Source organism: Piliocolobus tephrosceles, unplaced genomic scaffold (assembly GCF_002776525.5).
Source record: "Piliocolobus tephrosceles isolate RC106 unplaced genomic scaffold, ASM277652v3 unscaffolded_41, whole genome shotgun sequence".
Taxonomy (NCBI): domain Eukaryota; kingdom Metazoa; phylum Chordata; class Mammalia; order Primates; family Cercopithecidae; genus Piliocolobus; species Piliocolobus tephrosceles.
Window position 1 is genome coordinate 1,265,932 of NW_022325420.1, and position 23,356 is coordinate 1,289,287.

The 23,356-nt window shown below is 36.5% G+C and overlaps 1 protein-coding gene across 2 annotated transcripts in view; it reads right to left on the reverse strand.

The window, feature by feature from the left end:
• Positions 1-23,356, reverse strand: part of LOC111550222 (alpha-aminoadipic semialdehyde synthase, mitochondrial) — a 69,330-nt gene that overhangs the window by 41,577 nt on the left and 4,397 nt on the right. For both annotated transcript variants that reach the window (XM_023223515.2, XM_023223516.2), the window contains exons 2-8: positions 17,500-17,724; positions 13,282-13,458; positions 10,239-10,323; positions 2,634-2,701; positions 2,379-2,525; positions 942-1,020; positions 699-826 (exon numbers count right to left, since the gene is read on the reverse strand). In XM_023223515.2, the coding sequence (XP_023079283.2) occupies positions 699-826; positions 942-1,020; positions 2,379-2,525; positions 2,634-2,701; positions 10,239-10,323; positions 13,282-13,458; positions 17,500-17,709 (894 nt within the window). In that variant the 5' untranslated portion in view covers positions 17,710-17,724. The remainder of the gene's footprint in view (positions 1-698; positions 827-941; positions 1,021-2,378; positions 2,526-2,633; positions 2,702-10,238; positions 10,324-13,281; positions 13,459-17,499; positions 17,725-23,356) is intronic.

Here is a 23,356-nt window from a genome sequence, read left to right on the forward strand (position 1 = left end):
GGGTTCATGCTATTCTCCTGCCTCAGCCTCCGGAGTAGCTGGGACTACAGGCGCCCACAACCTCGCCCGGCTAGTTTTTTTGTATTTTTTAGTAGAGACGGGGTTTCACTGCGTTAGCCAGGATGGTCTCCATCTCCTGACCTCGTGATCCGCCCGCCTCGGCCTCCCAAAGTGCTGGGATTACAGGCTTGAGCCACCGCGCCCGGCCATATAATAGCTTTTTCATACAGTGGGGATGGTCTGCACTTATGTAGGCACACTATTTCACCCTCACCCCCTGTAAACAATGGCATGCATTTCAGGATTGCTGTTTGAGATTATGGTTGTAATTTGTGGCCGTGTTGAGACCAAACGTCATAGGCATTGTGCTCTGCCCACAGTGCTAACTAGTCCAGGATAAACATAGAAAACAGTAACCCACAGGAAATGGCTTAGAGCTATTGGTCACATGCAGACCTGAAGCAGAAATGGAGACAGTGAAACAAAGAGGATATCCACAGAAACCACCAAAAGCACGAAGCAAGACTACTCCAAATATCCCTAAAAGATGATAGCTCCAAAGGCCAACTCATGGTACCCAAAGGACTCACAACAGGAAAACCGAAAGCCAATGTACAATTTATAATTTCTCTCCTTGAAAATTGCCTACCTACACTGTATCATAAGCAACCAACTTAAAAGCTGAACATGATACTCACATCAATATTAAAACGACTTATGTAGCGCTCAGGATGTTTGTCATACTCTGCAGGATCATACACACCATCTGTTTTCCTGACAAGATGGTGATGACGACTTAACACCGTCCCATAGACTTTTCTGAGATCTTGCAAAGGAGAAAGAAATTAGTAAAGTGGGTGACAAATAATGAAAATTTATGGTGATAAAATATAACACAGACTGTTAAAAACATTAAAAGTTAGTCATCCCCTGTCCCTTACCTCCAGTTTGGGAAACTTCTTTTAATTCATGGGGCTCCACATATTCACAAGGTAGTTCATTAAAGATTGCTTGGGCTCCCTACAAATAACACATGAGTAAAAATCCAAACATCAACAGAAAAAGAACCAACATGGTTTTCTGCAAGGATCTGATCATTTTCCCAACAATTATACAGCTCCATTTGCCTTCCCTACAACCAGGACTGCAACACAGAAATATAGATGAGCTGCTTACAACAAGCCTACTAGCTAGTTTTCATTCCTGTTTGAACAGCACACTTAGAAGGGGATTTAATTTTTTTCTTTTTTACTTAAGCTACTCAGAGTATCAATAAGAGTGTTTAGAAATGAGGGCAAAAATATTTCCATTTATTTTAGATCCATTGCAGAAATTATTCCAGATGGGGAAACTATATTCCCTACAAAAGAAATAATCGGATGCTTACCTCACAATATAATATGAATGATATCCTATTTGTAAAATATTTTCTTTGAAGAAGGAATTATTTTACAATTACAAGTTTCTAAAGGCGGTTACAAACACAATCTTAAAACCACCAGAGAAGGAAGAAATTATGAATTCCAGTCTTAAATGAATTTTCCTAACATCTTTTTGCAAAACTCCAAGTAGTCTTAAAAAATGGACATCCTGAGGTCACTTTCAAACTTATGGACATTTTGGTGATAGAGGTAAAACAGATCACCCTCAGAACAGACCTTTACACTATTAACAATGAATTATCTTATTTATTTATTTATCTATTTATTTATTTTATTTTATTTTATTTTGAGATGGAGTCTCGCTCTGTCACCCAGGCTGGAGTGCAGTGGTGTAATCTCGGCTCACTGCAAACTTTGCTTCCCGGGTTCAAGCGATTCTCCTGCCTCAGCCTCTTTAGTAGCTGGGATTATGGGCGTGCACCACCAGGCCTGGCTAATTTTTGTATTTTTGGTGTAGACGGTGTTTTACCATATTGGCCAGTTGGCCTCAAACTCCTGACCTCAGGTGATCCGCCTGCCTCAGCCTCCCAAAGTACTGGGATTATAGGCGTGAGCCACCATGCCTGGCCAAATTATCTTTTAAAAAAGGAAAAAGAAAGGAAGAAAAAGTATTCCAAGACTCAGATAGCTAGCAATAAACTAAAAACTGTATGTGTGTATGTATGTGTGTATAGATATACACACATATACACTTACATATACACACACACACATGCACACACATATATATACGCACCCACATACATACACACACACACACACATATTTAGATCATTACTACTTTTCACTATGAGAAAAATACGTTGGTAAGAAAAGTGCCAAAAAAAGAATCTTCATTCAGTCCATTTGAAATACCCACAAAATGCCTGCCCACATCATTTGGGTTAGTTTCACAGTTTTGGATTGTTTTACAAAAGGAAGTCAGGTAAAACTTACCTTAGAAACATTACCAGTTCCTGTGAACACAAATGTTAAGGGACCTATTGACTTAGGCATCAAACCCAAAGATATTTCATAGCCAGCATCACGAACAGCTTGCACAGCCTGACTGCTATTCCTGTAGTTATGAGCCATGCCAATGTGCTGAAAACAAACATACACAACTCAAGTTAGTCCATCAGCTCAGCATTTTTTTATTCTTAAGGTGTGAGATGTGTTTTCAAAAAAATAAGCAAAATAAACATCTCTCACCATAAAAGGTGTGTGATGTCCCAAAGCAAGGAGCCTTAAACCCATTCCATGTAAAATGTTGATCATCCCTGTTACAGAATCAGACCAATAGAAACACTGTTAGTTGGGAAGAATTTAAGCTGTTCTCTCTGACCGTTCTCCAACCTGTATGGTGCCCTGCAGAAGCACAGATCACAGCATCTCAGATTTAGAAGAGGCCTCAGTAGATCTTATCCATCCTCTCAACTTTCTGCCATCAAATGCACTAACCCAAATGCATCCCCACCTATTCTTTCCACCTTCAATCCTGATAAAATAGGATGAATGTTCCTCTTCTTATCTAAGGCTAATCTCTCCACATTGGCTCCAGATCCCACCCCTTCCTGCCTCCCAAGGAATTTATTACTGAGTTACTCTCTTCACTATGCTTCCCTATTGCTTCATTCTTATAAGCATTTAAACATGTTCCTATGCCTCCCATACCAAAAGCAAATGAACAAACAAAAACAGTCACCGTTAGCCCTAAGGCTCCCATCATCTATTTATTGACCTAAATAGCTAAACGCAGCGGACACATTGTAGATCAGGTCAGAAGTACTCGGCAATACAGACCTCTTCTTTGTTGAAACAAAGAGTGCCCCTCAGCATCCCAACTTGAAATTTTTAATTCTACCTTTCTGTAGGATCCTCTTCCTGTGGCAACTCCTTTTATATTATTCACCCTCAGGATTATGTCCTGGGCTCTATTCTCTTCCATATCTACATTTGTCCCTTAGGAAATCTCATCTAGTCCTAAATTGCAAGTACTATCTATATACAGATGACTTCAAGTCTGTCTCTCCAAAATAGATCTTTCTTTTGATTTCAAAACTTAGCCAGCCACCTTCTTATGTCTGTCTCAATTTGGATGTTCTTCAGAAAGCGAAAATTCAGCATGCCTGTAGCAAAGACCTCAGGATCGATTCTTTCCTTATTATTTTTAGGAAAGAACTTTCCATGCTCCTCCATTCCCCGTCCTCACCCCGGACACACATCCCTACCAAATTTTCTTTTATCATTTTTCAAAAGTCAACTTATAAGAAATAGTTTATATACAACATAATGCACCCATTTAAAATGTATAGTTTGGTAACTGTTAACAAATACACACATCTGTGTTATTACCACCATGATCAAGACACAGAGTATTTCACCAACTCCTGGTCTCCACAACTACTGATCTTTCTCTCTGTATAGATTAGGCACTTCTAAACTTACATATAAATGAAATTTTAAGCAGTAGCCTCTCAGTGTATGCAGGCAGTTGGTTCTAAGACCCCTGTATATGTCAAAATCTGGGCATAATCAAGTCCCACAGTCAGTCCTGTGACACCTGCCTGTATGAAAAGGTGGTCCTCCCGTAAAGGTGGATTTTGCATCCAGTGAATATAAGCGGACTCATGCAGTTCAAACTCATGTTGTTCAAGGGTCAATTGTACTCTTTTACAATGTGTCGGCTTTCACTCAGCACCAGGTTTTTGAGATTCATACATAGTTTGTGTGTATCAGTATAGTCTTTTATTGCTGAAGAATTGCCCATTTCCATTTCAGTTGATTTCTCTGCTCATCATTTGGGTTGTTTCCAGGCTATTATAAATGGAGTTGCTGTAAAAAAATTCTTTGTACAAAATATTGTATTTCTCTTAATAAATGCCTATTAGTGGAATTTATTTTGTACCTTGATACTTAAGTTTTCAATTTCTTCTTGAGCTGATTTTGGTAATTTGTACTTTTTGAAAATTTATCTAGTTCATGAGGGTTGCCAAATTCATTGACCTATTCATAATATTCCTTTATCATCTTAATATTTGTAAGATATAGTGATGACCTCCTCGTATTCCTTCTTAGTAAATACAGTCTTCTCTCTTTTTCTGTCAGTCTACCTAAATGTTAATCAATTTTACTGATATTTTTCAGAGAACCAGGTTTTGGTTTCATTGATTTTCTCTATTCTTTTCCTGTTTTAGTTTCATTTATTTTCCCTGTATGTTTATTTATTTTTTTTCTACTTGCTTTTGATTTAATTTCTCTGATTTTCTAGCTTCTTAGAGTAGAAGCACAAATTATTAATTTAAAAACTGTCTTCTCTAATAAAAGAATTAAATGCTGTAAATTTCTTTCTAATTGCTACTTTATACCCCACACATTTTGATAAGCTATACTTTAAATTTTTATTCTATTAAAAAATCTTCTAATTTTCCTGTGATTTTTTCTTAACCAATCAGTTATTCAAAATTACATTGAATATCTCCCAAATTTTTGGAAATTTTCCAAATATCTTTCTATAAGAACTTCTAGGTCAATTCTATTACAATCAGAATATATACTGTATAATTTCAAACTTTTAAATTTATCAAAAATTGTTTTGTGACTCACTGTATAGGCTATCTAGGAGTTTTTAGGCCATTAATGTAACTATTGATATAGCTAAATTTAAAGCTATCATGTTGCTGTTTGTTTTCTTGTTTCATTTGTACTTTTTTAAATGCCATTTTTTCTTGTATTTTTGCTTGAACTGTGATTTCTTAGTATGAAATTTTACTCCCATTATTGGCTTATTCGTTTTAGAGCCTTGTTTTATTTTTAGTGATTTTTCTAGGTTACCATATACATCTTTATCTTATTATAGTCAACTATCAAGTAATATTATACTACTTCAAGTATAATAAAAGAATCTTACAAAAGTATGGTTCTATTCCTCTTCACCTGTCCATCACTATTGGTGGCATAAGTTTTATTTTTACCTGTGCTATGAATATCACAATACATTGTTTTGTTTGAAACTATCAATCATCTTTTAAATGCTTTTTTGTTTTTGAGACAGTTAACTCACTTTGTCACCCAGGCTGGAGTGTAGTGGCATGAACACAGTTCATTGCAGCCTCAACCTCCCAGACTCAAGCAATCCTCCCACCTCAGCCTCCTAAGCAGCTGGGATGACAGGCGCGCACCACCAAACCCAGCTACTCTTGCATGTTTTTGTAGAGATGGGACTTCACCATGTTGCCCAGGCTGGTCTCAAACTCCTAAGTTCAAGCAATCAGCCTGCCCTGGACTCCCATAGTGCTGAGATTACTGGCATGAGCGACTGTGTCCAGACCTAAAGAAAAGTTTTTAAATAAGATATGATTTTTTTATGTTTGTTTATATTCTACCATTTGTAGCATTCTTTATTCCTCTAATTCAATCCATATTTTCAACTGACTTCATTTTCCTTCTGCTTGAGAAATTTTTTAAATACTTCTATGCCAGTGAATTTTATCAGCTTTCATTTAATCAGAAAATCTGTGTTTAATCTTCATTTTCTAGAAAGATGTCCAGGAAGATATTGAAAAGGTCTTGTATTTGGAAAGATGTTGTAATATGCATAAAATTATAATTTGGTTTGTTTTCTTTTAGCACTTTAAAGATGTTGCTCCATTTTCTGCTAGCTTAAACTGTTACTGATTAGAAGTTTGATGTTTATCTTAGTTTTTCTATGTATATGGTTCCTTTTTCTCGTTATCTTTAATGTTTTTTTTTTTTTTTTGAGACAGAGTCTAGCTCTGTCGCCCAGGCTGGAGTGCAGTGGCCAGATCTCAGCTCACTGCAAGCTCCACCTCCCAGGTTTACGCCATTCTCCTGCCTCAGCCTCCCGAGTAGCTGGGACTACAGGCGGCTGCCACCTCGCCCGGCTAGTTTTTTGTATTTTTTTTAGTAGAGACGGGGTTTCCCGTGTTAGCCAGGATGGTCTCGATCTCCTGACCTCGTGATCCGCCCGTCTCGGCCTCCCAAAGTGCTGGGATTACAGGCTTGAGCCACCGCGCCCGGCCTATTTTTAATGTTTTTATCATTGTTTTTTAGCAAGACAATTATGATGGTTCTACTGTCATTTTCTTTGTAATTTTTTATTTCTGTTTTTGACTTGGGGTTTATTGAACTTCACTTATCTGTATATTTATAATTTTTATCAAGATATGGGAATGTTCTAGTCATTATTTCTTTCCTTTCTTCCTTCCTCATTGCAGTAGAAATTAAATAAAATGAAGCATAAAAAGAGAAAAAGACTGAGGGAAAAAGCAGAATTTAAGTGACAGGTGGTGATCAAATGGTCTAATATGTGTGTATTTGGAGTCCCAGAAGAAAGAGAGGAAGGTGAAAGGAAAACAAGCCTTAAGAGAATCAATGTAATCCACAAACATTTGCCTATTAGAACAAAGCCCAATGCTACTGAAAGGAAAACAACAAAATCTGACAATAAACAATATAAAATGAAAAATGTCTGGCATTCAGTAAAAAATTATGAATTTTGCAATGGAACATTAACCTGGAGATAACCAACAATAGAAACAAACCCAGAAACAAGAAATGACAGAGATGCTGGTCAATGTGCTCAAGGATTAAATGAACACACAAACAAAATGAGGAGTAGAGGAAATCAATCTATCTACCATGTATCTATCAATCAATAGACACTACAGAAGAAAATCTATATATGCTCTTGAATCCTTTGCTTATGTATAGATTCTCCTTTGTGGTGACTATTGGTTGATAGATGGAGGGACTGATTTCCTCTATTTCTCTCCTCATTTTGTTTATGTTTTCATTTAAAACTTGAATATACTGAATATTTATTATAGCTGTTTTAATCTACTTGTCTGCTAATTGCAGCTCTCTCAAAATAGACATTAGTCTCATTTTTAAGCTTTTATAGGAATGAATTTAGAGTAGGCTTTATTAAGAGCTGGTTTAGCCACACACTTCAGGGCTTCCCTGAAAGCCTTATATATTCAGTGAAGTCTCTCTACTCTGGCTGATGGGACAAACTCTGAGAACAGTTTTCCATACAGTTCTCTGGCAATTGTTCTTTTCCACAAATTGTTCCTAAGCTAGTCTCATGAATTTCATCCTCCACTCAGCAAGACCTCTAAGCATATTTCTGGAACACTATTTCTGCATAGCTCCCTACTCTTTGGTACCATGTGTTGTCAATTCCAGCCAACTCAAGCTCCCCAACTCCTATCTCCTCAGTTCAGTGAGTTCACCAGGCTTTGTGTCACTTTTTTATATTCATACCATCTGAAAATTTCTCCAGACAGAAAGCCAGGGTAAACACAGAACTCACCTCATCTATTTTCCATCTATCGAGGATCACAAGTCTATACTGCCTGTTGTCCAATGTCTGATAACATTGTTTTCTATATCTCATCCAATTTTTCTAGTTGGTTAATGACAGGATAGTAAGTCTGAACTCAGTTAATCCTTCATGAATGGAGAGCACATAGTTTTCACAGCAGACATAGTTGCCCAGCTATAGATTACATTTCTCAGTCAATTTTGACCAATGGGTATAAGCAGAAATAACATGTTCAGATTCTGGGTCACATCCTTACAAAGGAAGCTAATTGCCTCTACTTCCTTTTTCCCCTTTCTACTGACTGGAAAATAGCAACCTGAAGGGTCACCTTAGAAATGAAAGTCAAGTGTTGACAATAGCAAAGCTTTCCTCTCATTCCACCATCCCTTGATTTCTCACTTCTGGACTTCCAGCTTATGTAAGCTCTGTTTTGTGGAGTCTCCATTATAGCAATTTAGTTTGTAATCTAATAATATATTGTCCTATACAGAACTCATTTACTGTCTTTCCCCAAATTCTTCCTCCATTCCTGTGGGTACTGAAAGAACTGAATCACTGTCCGAGTTGGTGACCTGTATGTCATCGTTGAAGTGTCTCCCTCACTGCCCTCACACCTACATCCAATCAGTCACCACATCCTGTGAATTCCACCTTCTAAATACTTATAAGAACCACATAGAGTTCTCTCCCAATACACTCTAATTATACTGAACTTATTTCTATTCCTCAAAACTATTATTTTTCCCCTCTTCACTTTAAGCTTTGCACACTTGTACTGTCCTCCCTTACTTCCTTGAATAGTTTTTCATCATTCTTCAGATCTCATCTTCAAAGGCACTTTTTAAAATAACGTTTTTGCAACAGCCAAGTTCAAATACCTTTCTTTTCTTTTTCTTTTTCTTTTTTTTTTTTCTGAGATGGAGTCTTGCTCTGTCTCCCAGGCTGGAGTACAATGGTGTGATCTCAGCTTACTGCAACCTCCGCCTCCTAGGTTCAAGCTATTCTCCTGCCTCAGCCTCTTGAGTAGCTGGGATTACAGGTACCCACCACCACGCCCAGCTGATTTTTGTATTTTTAGTAGAAACGGGGTTTTACCTTGTTGGCCAGGCTGGTCTTGAACTCTGGACCTCAGGTGATCCACCCTCCTCGGCCTCCTGAACTGCTGGGATTACAGGTGTGAGTCACCGCACCCAGCCTCAAACATCTTTCTTATAGCAATTAACACTAGCATTGTATTCGTGTTTACTAGCCTGAATGCTTCTTTAAGAACATGAACTACATCCTGTTCACGGATGTGGTCCTACTTCTGAATATGGTGACTTCTAAATAAATCACCTAATTCTGATGTATTAATTCTGTCTAGGTAAATAAAACCCTCATCTGGATGAGTCCTGAAAGGCCCTAGGAATCATAGTCATCAGAGGTCTCTCTACTACTGCTTTTATACTAAGAAATTTAACTTTCTTTTAGTTTAATAGAGCTGATTTGTGTGTTGGGTGAGGAAAGGCATGAGGTGAGAGAAAAAAGCAATGAATTGTTTTTGTTGTTGTTGTTGTTTGTTTGTTTTTAAAGACAGAGTTTTGCTCTGTCGTCCAAACTGGAGTGCAGTGGCGTGATCTCGGCTCACTGCAAACTCTGCCTCCTGGATTCAAGCAATTCTCATGCCTCAACCTCCCGAGTAGCTGAGATTATAGACATGCACCACCAACGGCTAATTTTTGTCTTTTTAGTAGAGACGGGGTTTCACCATGTTGGCCAGGCTGGTCTCAAACTCCTGACCGCCTCATCCACCGAAAGTGCTGGGATTACAGGCATGAGCCACTGTTCCCTGCCTGAATGGGTTTAAGTGAAAGAAATTTTTGAATTTCAAATTTTGGCTTAGATTTCTTTATTATTTAAGAAGCAGGTGGATTTGAGTATAATATTAATAATAAGCAGAATGACATAAGCCATAATAAGGAATCTTCTACTTTTATATAACAAGGTCAAATAAATAATGCCAAAGTCATGATCTTCCTTATTAGACCTGCAAGAAGTCTGATCTGAAACAGAGCTATAACATATTGTGGTGTTTCTTAACCAAACAAAGTTCAAAGAATTAACTTGACAAAATTCCTGCCCCTGGACCTTTTTTCCCTTTCTGTTTTTCCCTATCTTTTCCTTCCCTATGTCTCATTACCAAACTGATATCTCCTTCTAGCATTTTGAAAGGAACTGCCTAAAAACCAGAGCCTATTTGTAGTTGTTATCCTTCTCCCTGCTTTTTCTTTTGAATTTTTGCAGTAAAATATTTTTAACCATGTATCTTCATACTTTATTCCACTTGTATTCATCATCCTTCAGCATACCTTCATTTTAATTTTTTCCATGGAAATAAACACTCCTATCCCCTTGCCACAGAAAAGAGAAAACTCACAGTTATTCCCCAAGCCAATTTAGAAACTGGGTGATGTAAGCCCTGGCGTACTTACCTGCCACACCAGCCCACTGTCCAAATGCCACTACCCGTACTCCTCTATGATCCACCATTTTCTCATAATCAATAAGGCGAATTTCCTGAAAGAGGGATTAAAAATTTTTCAACTGGCCCATTAGGTTTAATTTTAACAAGTAAAGACATATATGAGCAAGTAAATATTTCACATTTTTTCCTCTGAAATACATCTTAACTTGCTAATAGAAGTTACCATCAGGTATACCGTGAAATATTTAGAAAACGCCAGGTAACAAACCAATGGTAGGCTTGTAATTAGAAATGAAAAAATGTTCGTAGCAGGTGCTATACCCTCCTTGATGGTAGGCAATGAAATAATAAAGGTAGAATTTCCTTTACCATTTTGCCCCCACCCACCCAGCACCATCTACAAACATATCTATAGCCCCACTCATCCTTACATCCTTCCTTCTGGTCGAAGAAAACAGATCCTTTTTGAGACAAATCTCTGTAACCTAGATCCCAGCTTCTCTCATGTCCTCCAAGACCACTCTTCTTGAACTATTACCTCTTTCTTGCATCATCCCTCTTTACATTGTTCCTCAACCATTCTAAGTACACTCAGGTCTCCTCTACCTGGAAAATAATAACACTCTCTCTCAAGTCCAAGCACAGATATTTTTCTCTCTCCTCCTCCTCCTCCTTTTTTTTTCTTTTTCCCTCTCCTTCCTTTTACAGGTAACCTTCCTCTTAAAAGTAGTACATGATTCCTTTGAGTAACTCAGGACAAAACCTGGAGTCATTCCTGAGTCCTCTCCTTTTCTCATAGTCCACCTTTATGCCATTTCTCTTCCTTGCCTTCACTAAAATCATATTCTTCCTCTTTCCTTGAAAACCTTTCCTCTCTCAGGAAAGTATTAGTAATTCGTGCTTAAAATATATTAGCGTATTGTAATTATACACTATTTTAAACAGTAATTTTATTTCCTCAAAGATCATATAATTTTTATCGTGTTTGTGAATTTAAGAATGTTTATCATTCTTCCAACACCAAGTAATTGGTTACAAAATGCTGCCCAAAAGCAGTCCTGTTAGGTCAGTTTTGTTAATTTTCTTATAATGAACAAAAGTTAAAGTAACAAAAAAGTTCCTAAAGTACTTTATAAAGACTTTATGTGCTTAAAGTGGAACATTCTTCCTATAGTATTATTTCCATTAATTACTTTTGAACTTATTCTTTAGAAACACTACAAATTAACTGTCACCCTGGTCTACTGTATTTGGAGTTAATTGGAAAGTATTTTATACTTCTATATAATAGGTATTTTCCATTGCTTTTACTGTTTATGAACTCTCCAATCATCTGCCCTAATCTCAGATTCTAGCTGTAACATCTTGAAGATGTGAACTTTAGACTTCTTTTTCTATACTCCCTTCCTAGGCTCATCCAGTCTCGTGGCTCTAGACACCACCTAGTCTCTGACAACTACAAAATGTATGTCAGAAGATGCTGCCGTCCTGAACTTCAGACTCATATCCAACAGCCCTCTTAGATTATCCCTTTAAATGTCTAATAGAATATTAAACTCAGCAGACCCTAAACTCAACTCTTGATTTGCCCACCCAAGGCTTTTTCTCTTGTAGTAACATCACGTCATTCCATGGCAACTGCTTCGAGTAGCTCAGGCCAAAACCTGGAGTCATTTCTGACTCCTCTCCTTTTTCCATATTCCACCTTTATGTCATCAGTGAATCCTGTAGGGTCCACCTCTAAAACACATCCAAGATTTGTCCACATTTCACAACTTCCACTTCCACCATTTCTTCCAGGTGCAGGCCACCATCACCTGTGACTTGCAGTCTAGACCAGCCTAGATTAGCAGCCTTCTTAGTAATGTTGCTCTCCTCCTCCCACCTCCAACCATTATTGACACAAGAGACAGAATAAGCATTTTTGAACACGGTCTACTCTAACCCCACATTCAAACAGACCTTCAGGCCTTTGCATTACTATTCTGTCTGCTTAAAAGACTCATCTCAGATGTACATGGCTTGGTCCTTCACCTCCTTCAGATTGTTGCTCAATACCACTTTCACAGTGGGATCCTCCCTGACGATCCTACTTAAAATAGCATCATCACCTCCCAGTGCCCAGACCTCCTTTTCTCCTTCAATATTATATTTATCTTCATCACATACATTCCCAAGTGGCATATTAGACATCTTGTTGATTGATTATCTGTCTCTTCCTACTAGAATGTAAGTTCTGTGAAGATAAAGATACTTTACTCTTTTGCTCTTGCATTGGAGCAGTGTCAGACACAGCATCAGGACTGAGTAAATATTTGTTAAATGAATATCCTGTGTTTTAAACAGCTGCTAGTTTTTTTCATAGTATTTATATCTCAAAATGCATTTTCCCTTCTGAATGTGAATAAATGCAAAAATTGTCTCAGCCAGGCACGGTGGCTCATGCCTGTAATCCCAGCACTTTGGGAGGCCGACGTGGGCAGATCATGAGGTCAGGAGATTGAGACCATCCTGACTAACACGGTGAAACCCCATCTCTACTAAAAATATAAAAAATTAGCTGGGCATGTTGGCTGGCGCCTATAGTCCCAGCTCTTCAGGAAACTGAGGCAGGAGAAACGCCTGAACCTGGGAGGCAGAGGTTGCAGTGAGCCGAGATCACACCACTGCACTCTAGCCTGGATGACAGAGCAAGACTCCATCTCAAAAAAAAAAAAAAAAAAAAAAAAATTGCCTCTAGTTCAGTTCCAGCATAATACATAGTGTGCAATCCAGTCAAGTCACTTTACCTCTCTGGGTCCCATCTGAAAAATAAGGTAGTAGATTATATGATCCCTGAGGTTATTTTCAGCTCTAAAATTCTATTTGGTAGTATCTGCCCAATTGACCTTATAAACTGGTTAATTGTTTAGGGAAAAAGCTTTTATCATTCTTTCCATTTCAGAATATAAAAGGAACGCAATGTTCCTCTTAAACTAAAGAAGAAAAGAAAACTAACTTATATGCCATACTTCTTGGCAGTATATTCAGGAATATTAATCACTAATTACCTGTTTTAGAATCTCATCCAACAAGCCCATATTGGCCTCCTGAGCTTTTATTGTGTGGGAGAAAAATGCGTAAGTCTTCCTGGACATTAATTTTTCCTCTAGAGGTCTTTTAACTCCCAAAATTAGACAAGCTTCAGAAATATCCTCCTGAAGAATGCCACCAGCTTTGACATAGTCCTGAAATTGTAATTATGATTAAAGGTTATTATCCTGATTTGTAATATCCATGTTTTCTTGAAAATAAAATGTGTAGCAAACAAAGGCACAACAAATCTTTTGAAGGAATAAAATCTGTATGCATTAGAACAAATAATAGAACTACTTGTAATGTTTGCACTTGTTGGCTAAAGATAATCTATCATGTTCAACTCTTAGAGCATTAAACAATTAGAAAACTCAGTATATATATATATATATATATATATATATATATATATATATATACACACACATATGTTTAAGAAGAGTTTATAATTTGGTCATATCCCACTAGCACATGTGACTTAAGCATATTTGTGAAATGTATATTTTGTACCAACAGTACACTGAAATATTAAATGCCAAATTGTGATTTATTAGTTGTATTTTTAAAAGATAAGACATAATTATAACATTTATTTTTCAGTGTTGGCTCAGTTAGTATTTATTACTGTCCTTACTGTACATTAGTCTGTGCTAGAGATGAGATGCTAAGATACGAGGAAAGATTGTCAAAATCTGTTCTATAAAGGAGCTCACAAAATATAGTAAAAGGTACTCTGGATTGGAGTAAATGAAAAATTCAAAACACTATGATCAGCAGCATCTAAGTGATATGCTACTTTAACTGATATTGAGATAATTCCTAGGTAGGATGATCAAAAAATATGAAAATTAATGTGAAAGGTAGGATACTAAAGAAATATGAAAATTTAAATTAATCTGAAAGGTTACCTGAAATTTAGAGAAATGAAGATGGGAAACAGAAGATGGTGATATCAGTAAGAGGCACTGAAGGCATATATAAAAATGCAAAGGGAGAGAAGTAAAGAGACATTTACAGCATATGAGTAAAACGATTTGGAAATGCAGGTTGAATGTCATCATGGCTAATATGAGATTTATTGGGTAATAAGCAACAATCATTGATATGTATTAATAAATTACTGTGTACTTTGCTAAGCTCTTTGCATGAATTATCTCATTTAAAAATCATAGAACTCTCATGAGGTAAGTACAATTATAATCCTCATTGAATCAATGGGAAACCTGAGACTTACAAATTTAATTGAGATTACATAACTAGAACATGGAAGCAACAGACATATCTGATTTTTAAATAAAGAGGTATTACCCAAGCAGAATTAAAAGAGCATCTATGATAGCAGTTGAACAAAAGATAAGTTTAGTTAGGAATCTACTTCGAAGGAAAGTAGAGATGAATAACAGTGATGGTTAAAGAATGAACATGAAATTTCTCCCTAGTTTCTTCAAAAACAGTCCATTTTCTCATTTGTAGTAGATTGGTAAATAAACCATAGTAAATCTGTACAATGGAGCACTTTTCACACAGCCATGAAATGAAATGAAATGAAATATCTCTAAGAACTTACATAGAGCAATGTCCAAGATATGTTGTTACTAAAGAAAGCAAGCAAGGTAAAAAGAGTAAATATAGTAGACAGCCTTCTGTATAAGAACAAAAGGGAAATAAATACACACACAGGTGTTCATTTTTGCAAAAAAAGAAAAAAGAATGATAGATCAGAAACAAAAGTAACCTTTGGAGTGAGTGAGAATTGGATGTATGGGAGTAAAATGAAAATATGACTTCATTTCTGGAATTTGTAAATGTTCTACTTTGAAAAACAAAATTAAATAAAAAAATGGGAAAGCAAACATTAAAACTGAATAGAAGCAACAATATATAAATCTAGATGGATATTAGATTGATGATGAAACCACACCGAAAAAATAATTCAAATAAGTTTTTTAATACAATACTCTAAATATTCATTGTCAAATATATTCTAAAGGCAAAAAAAATCAAAGAAATGGCAAACTTCATTTAGTGGGCTTACTGTTAGTTGTAATAATAGTATTATGATTCTGACACTATTTAATACATATTATAGGATAAAGCAAACAATATGCATTAATGTTAAAGAATCAAGATTTTTACTGTTGGAGAAAACAAATGCAAATATAAAATTTTAAAGGTAAAAAGTTGTGCAATGTTAAATTTTAGTTTTCCTGGACATTAATTTTTCCTCTGGAGGTCTTTTAGTATCAGTATTAACTAATGATTAAATAATATACATATATATGTGTGTGTGTGTGGGCATCTGTTTGTGTTTATTTCTAAACTCTGTACACTAATAGAGCCTAAGAGCAGCAGTATCTCAGTAACAATAAACATGCTTAACACCAGATACCAGATCTTGGTTTCTATATACTAAAAGAAATTTAGTCTTCTTGGTGAAATTATTAATTTCCTGATGTGGGGCAGGAAAGATACAAGGTGAGACTAGGACAATTTGTTATTCTAAGAAACAAGAAAGCTCAAAGATAAATGGATTCATGTCCAAAGGACAGAGAAGCCCCCTTGGAAGGACTCACACTAACCAATTTTGGGATAATTCAGACATTAAAAAGAATAATGGTAAATGGATTGAATGAAAAAGATCCATGCTTCCAAAATATACTCAAAAAAGCAAAAATTAAAGAAGCATAATGCAACAGTAAATTAGAGTTCACATTTTGATAAACAATTCAGTTCACTTTAATAAAACAGTACACAACTCATCTTTTAAGCAACATCCTAAGATTCATCTTGTCAACATGAAGATGTATATATAAACTCCTCACAACAAGGCTTTAAATGCAATGGTAAGAAAGTGTTTTTTAAAGAAGTATGTTTAAACACTGAATTACAGAATTCACAGTTTGGTAAACAGTTCAGTGCACTGTAAATAAAACAGTTCACAACTCAAAAAAGTGGAGGAGTGGAAGAGAAAGAAAAGAAAATCTCTTTTCTAAAGAAGAATGTCAGCGAACAAACTTAGGGGAGCGATAAAAAATTAGAAAAGCATCACCTCACAAGTCTCCATGTAAAAACTGATTCAGGCAAAGATTATCAATGGAGGCTAACATGATTAGTTGTAAAGTTATTGAGGAATAGGAACATCACAGAACTTAAAATACCATACCACAGATGACTCAGTAATTACAAAGGATGAAACAGACTTTAACAATGAAGAGCTCTCACTGTAACCACCTCAACCAAGTGACCACACATTGCTAACCATGGGACGACCTGATGTTCTGTGCCTTTGATGTGATACCATGAGAAGAACATATATCACTTATGTTCAATATATAGAATATAACTAGAATATAATCTAATCACGAGAAAACAACCAGATTATTTGTGCCCAGTAGACGACACACTGTAAGTCTTGGGCTCTTTTAAAAAGAGTCCATGTCAATATCAATATCACTGAAACAAAATCAGAAAGGGATGTGCTGTTCTAGATTGAAAGAACTAAAGACACACAATGATAAAATGCAATAAAGCTTCATTAAGCCTCAATTAAAATAAAAGGCATTTGAGCCAATGGGGAATTTGAACATAGAACTATTTGAACTATTTGAACATTTGAACTATATAAGATGGTATTATGAATTATTAATTTCTTAGGTATGAAAATAATATTGTAGTTTTGTAGAAAAAACGGTTTATTCTGAGGAGATGCACATTGAAGTATTTAGTAGTAATGAGTTACGATGTCTGTGATTTACTTTAACATGGTTCAGGAAAGGAAAAGTATACGTATATATGTATATTGCTAAAATGGGAATGAGAGTCAAACTTATACCATAACATTATTTTGAAGAGCAAGTTGGATGATGAACATGATGGGCCTCCCTCAGAGTGGCAGGCAAGGTGCATTCTCAAAGCAGCATTCTCTAGGTGCAAGAATGGAATCTTGTCCCCCTAGTCCCAGAACCAGGGCTGTACATGAAGGAAAGAATGACTGAAAAATATCATCTCCTAAAAGTAAGTTCTTTTATTCCTCAGCTGGAGTAAGCATAGAATAGGGTGAAAATAATACTTTTAATCAAAGTAAAGAAATCAAAATGACACTAGCAAACATTTTATTTTCACTCAGATACTCCTTAATTTTCATATGCAGGTTCACTTTATTCTCACATATTTTAAATATTGGAAATGCTCACCTTATCATGAATGGCCCGTCGATTCGAAGGCTGTATCAAGACCTTGTATCCCAGATTGGTGATGCCTTTGATGTGCTTGGGAGCTAGAGGGGCCCTTCTCTCCCAGGCATTCACATCCTCCCTCCGGACGGCCAACACAGCTTTGTGGTGAAGACCCTTGGAGAGGCTGACCTCCAGCCTGCCCAGTCCGGTCCTATGTACTCGCAGCATCTTGACACCTGGTGACTGTAAAGGCAATGTAAAGAGCAGAGCAACAAAAGGCAGCAGGGCTGGCAGATCAGTTCTGGTCTCCTGAGAAATCTGCAGTAAAATACAACCCGCTCTTTTGGAAACAGACACAAGGTAGAGAAGGGGGAAGGGAAAACTGGATGTCAAGTGTTCCTTTACCCAAATAAAGCCGAGTTTTCAAAAGCAAGATTATTTAACTACAAAATTTTAAAAAGTATAGAGCAACATATGTGACACTAACTGTTAAGCTAAAATAGCTTTTTAAATACACATTTAATCAAACATCTATTCACACAAAAGTTTTAGATAAATTAATTTACAGTGCAAATCCAGGAAGATAATAAAGAGCAAAACTTTCAGATTGGTCCAAATTTTGATGGCATAAAGTTTGAAATCCCTATAATGGTATATAAGGCTCTTCACAATTTAGTGCCAATCTCTTTCCAGTTCAGCTCCCATTCTCAAAACAAGTGTTTCTCAGTGTGCCCCGCAGCCCAGTGTCAGTGAACTGTTTTTTTTTTTTAAACTGGTTCACAGAGAGATGTGTACATAATAGAAAGTAAGCATTTAGAAGCCTTAATACCACATGATCATTTTTATTTATTTATTTATTTATTTATTTATTTATTTATTTATTTATTTTTAGACATGAAGCCTCACTCTGTCAATGCTATAATGCAGTGGTGAGATAATTGCTCACTACAGCCTGGGCCCAAGTGATCCTCCAGCCTCAGCCTCCTGAGTAGCTAGGACTACAGGTGCACATCACCCACCTGGCTAATTTCTTTTTAAATTTGATGACAAATTACTGGGATTAGAGGGGTGATCCACCATGTCAGGCCACAAGATCATTTTTTCTAGTAATTTATTGTTACTGAATTTTACAAAAGTATTGGTCCTCAACAGATTCAAAATTTAAGAAAACCAATCAACCAAACAAACCTATTCTTTCACCATAGGTGTTAGAAGCTTAAGAAGCAGTGTTAAATCACTCTGCTTCCACCACAGAGTCCAGCCTCACCTTCTCTGTTTCCCTTTGTTGCTCTAAACAGGCCAGTTCCTCTTCCTGGGATTCCTCTCCATACCATGGCTCCTACTGTTGTATTAAACCCCGACCTGCCTCAACCAGTTTTCTGACTGCCATTCAAGTGAGAAGATTGTGTAATTCATCAAGAAATAATTACAAAAGGCTTACTATGATGAATGTAATGGGCTTCTCTCAAAGTGGCAGGCAAGGTACATTCTCATGAATAAACTCTACTCAAAGCAGCATTCTCTGGGTACAAAAAGTGTCTTGTCCCCCTAGTCTCAGAACCAGGACTACACATGAAGGAGAGAATGATTGAAAGATATAATCTACTAAAAGCAGTTCTTTTATCCCTCAGCTGGAGGAAGCATAGAATACACTGGAAATAATACTTTTAACCAAATTAAAGAAATTAAAGTGACACTAGCAAACATTTTATTTTCACCCAGATGCTCCTTAATTTTTATATGCAGGTTCATTTATTCCTATGCAGAATAAATCTTATAGAAATTTTTAAAGCATAAATATCCAGGTTTAACAGTATTCTATCCATCTTCAAATGGTTACCTACATTTTGTAGCCAAATGTCATTTCAGATGATGATTTGCTAGATCATTTGAATGCTAAAACTTAGTTTTCCATGTAAAGTTGGCAGCAAAATATAAGGATTGAATGATTTTTATACCTTCTAGAGTTTCCTACCCATCACTGCTAACATATATAGAAAAGTCTGCATGAAACATATTTCTTTTACATCAGACTGCAATCTTGGAAGAGCACCAACCTGATGGATGGTGAAGACTTGACCAAACAATTAAGCACACAAGTACATTTCCTGGGGCAAACAACTACTTGCTACCTAGACAGTAAATTTATAGGACACTTTACAACAGAATCAGAGAACAGACCAAACAGCAAAGAGTCCAGCTAAGAAGGCTTTAGGAAGATGGCCAAGAAGAAAGAAAGCTGCACATAGCAAGAGAAACTGCTGATGATCAGGAATTTAGGCATTTACTCTGGGCAAAATATGCATGCAAAATAGATTATCAACATTTCAGTAAACCATTGTTATATACTGCATCTAATTTTTTGTTTATTCATGTGCTTTTGTTTTTAAAATAGACTGCATTAAACTCAATTCCAAACCCATAACATTCAGTCTTCTCGCAGTCAAAAGAAAAACTGCAATGTCCGGTAGAACCTGAATCCCTTAGTTCCTAACAAGACCAATTCCAAAGATAGTGATTCCTTTGAACACACACACCTGTCCAGAAACGGTCCCATCTTCCCAGCAGGGGCTGTTTCATGAATTCACAGATGACTACATAACCCTGTAACTTTTATTATGAATCGAAATTCTTGACTCCAACAGGAGGAACATGTACAGATAATTTAATCCCTCCCCTCTAGCCCAAACTTGAATTTTAACCTCACTCATCCATCACTTAGTAACAATCCCTGCTCCTTCTCCCTCCACCTCCTTTGTCTGGGATAGGGTGGGAAAGCAGGAGACACAGACACAGACACAGACACAAACACAGACAGACACGTAACATACACATATATACTGCAAAGGCCAACTACCTTGGAAGACTAGGGAAAAAGACAGAAGTGCCTGGGACTGAGCTTCAGTTTATTTGGGATGCTACTTTCACTTTCACTTTTTGCATGGAAGGCTTAAATCATAATTTCTGTAACTTTCATAATTTCAACAAATGTAACAGTAGTTACCATTGATTAAGCATTACATGCCAAGCTCTATGCTGAGCACTTTATGGACATCATCTTATTTCCTCCTTGCAAAAATCTTATTAAGTAGATGCATATCCCCATTTTATCGATGAAGAAACTGAAGTGGAGTCATATAGGATCTGTGGCTTTTAAGCAGAAGCAGGATTCCTAGTTTAATGTTTAACACCTGGAATTTTCTCTTCTTTGCCAAAGGCTACAGATTCACACCATATAGATCCAACACATGCTGTTAACTCCAGCCAACTCGTTTCAGAAAGAAATCAGATACGTATATATGGCTTTGCCTTCAACAGTTACAGTGAATTAGCGTTCTTCCCACAGCATGCGGTGCCTCTCTTGACAGCTTTTCCTGCTTTATGCTGAAAATAATTCCTGAGTGCCTGCCAAGACAAATTCTAGATTTCTGGGTGCTTAGAAAAAAAAGTTGGATTCTAGTATAACTGCTAATTACTGCTTGAACCTTAAAATTTAGTCTCAGAATAGAACTTTCAAGATTCACACTTCATTTGCTTCTGAGGTCTTCAAGAAACAGGAAACTGTGATAATTTCCAAATTGCACTGCAGGTGTCTAGTATTTCATGGCAATGCCAATGGGGGCTGCTTTAGCTTTTTCTGTCCTGGATTTTGTGGTATTTTTAAAGAATATCAGGAAGTAAATTCAATGTATATTTCTGGAATGCCTTCAATGAAGGAAGGAGGGAAGATCGGAGTTTACTCACCACCAGCTCTAGTGAGGTTACCCGACAGTGTTGGTTGCTGATAACAGCTTGTAACACAAGCAAGGAGGATGTAGAAAAGCAGGAGGCAGAGAGGGGAAAGAAAGAGCTAGAAAGAACAAAGAGGAGGAAAATAGAGAAAGAGAAGTGTCACACAGTCAAGGGTGGGGTACAAGACCCTTCCTCTGACAAATTGTAACAGTCTTCCCTTTGTTACATGAAGGTTAACATTTCAAATATAAAAATGAAACTCAAAAGATTTCTTCTCCGTTTTTGTAAAACGTAACACCACTGAGGTATACACTTTTATTTACTTATCTAAAACTGATCAGGAATTTGAAATGTCTCTAAAAGTCATGGGAGTATTATAGTGAATTGCAGCCAGATACAGTAGCCCCTGCTTATCTGTGGTAATACATTCCAAGACCCCCAGTGGATGCTTGAATTCTCTGATAGTACCAAAACCTATATATACTATGTGTTTTCCTATACATACATACCTATGATATAGTTTAATTTATAAATTAGGCATTGAAAGAGATTAGCAACAATAACTAATAAATGGAATAACTATGACAATATATTCTAATAAAAGTTATGTAAATGTGGCATCTCTCTCTCTCTTTTTCTCTCTCAGATTATCTTAGTGTACTTTATTCATCTATTTTCAGACCAGATTGACAGTGGGTAACTGAAACCATGAAAAGTGAAAACTTGGATAAGAAGGAACTTCTATGTACTGAGACAGGAAGATAATAGTGAAAGTTGCCCAGTAGCAATAGGAGAACATACTCTATGATACTGTCTTATCTTTCCATCTCTCAAGGGGGCAAGACTTAATCTTTTAATTTACTAATTACCTAACTTTGCAATAAAAACATGAGAATCAGAGGAAAGAACATGCTTGAATGTTCTTTGTATTTTTTATTATTTTCCAGGAAAGGGAAAGGAAAATGATGGAGGGAGGGAGAGAGGGAGAGAGAGAGAGGAGGAGGACACAAAGACAGAGCTCAGCACTCCATACACATCCCACTGTTTTCTTTCGATGACCACGAGCTGTCCTATGGCCACTGAGTACACCATCGTTCTAAATCACATGGAGTAACCAAAGCAAAGCAGATTCTGTAAAATGTATTTATAAAAGATTATATTTAAGAAAAGCTACTCTCAGGACAGAGAATCTCATGTGTGGTTAGAAAGGTCCTTTCAGAGTGTGAGCAGACTGGTCTTTTGTACAATTACATATATTAATATAAAAACCACTACTCATTTGCTTATAGCATGAATATTTTCTAATATTTAAATTATAATGAAATCCAGAAAGTCTCTTGATAGAGTTATCAAAATTGTACATGGAATGTGGGACAAATGCTTTTGATTCTCTTTAATTCAAAAAATATCTGGGGGCTACCTAAGATATATGCACAGCATGATACACTTGGGAAAGATACAAAGAAGCAGTAATCCAGTCCCTGCCCATGTTCAGGATTAGTTTTATCTAATTAAATGGTACTGATCAATATCTGATGGCGAATTATTAATTATTGATTTTATCCCAATATTAGAGTCAAAGTGGGCCTGATAGAATGTAATCTAAAATCTTGTATTACAAATAAGAATCGTGAGGCCCATAGAAATAGGGAATATTTTTTCTGTTTTATAGAAAGCATTTTCCAAGCCTCTATTATGTATTTTGATAATGACTTATCATAATAGATGTCACAATAAGACAGTCTGTTGTTCTCATTGGTGTAACTTTTCAAACGTAACTCAATCAAGATTTTTCTCTCTGCTACTTTTCAGGCAGTATTTATGCCTTAAAATGATGTATTTGGCCAGGCACAGTGGCTTATGCCTACAATGCCAGCACTTTGGGAGGCCAGGGTGGGCAGATCACCTGAGGAGTTTGAGACCAGCCTGGGCAATATGCAAAACCCCATCTCTACTAAAAATACAAAAATTAGCTGGGCGTGGTGGCACATGCTGGCAGTCCCAGCTACTCGGGAGGCTGAAGCATGAAAATCACTTGAATCCGGAAAGCGAAGTTTGTAGTAAGTGAAGATCATGCCATTACACTCCAGCCTGGAAAACAAAGTAAGACTCTCTAAAAAAAAAAAAAAAAAAAAAAAAAAAA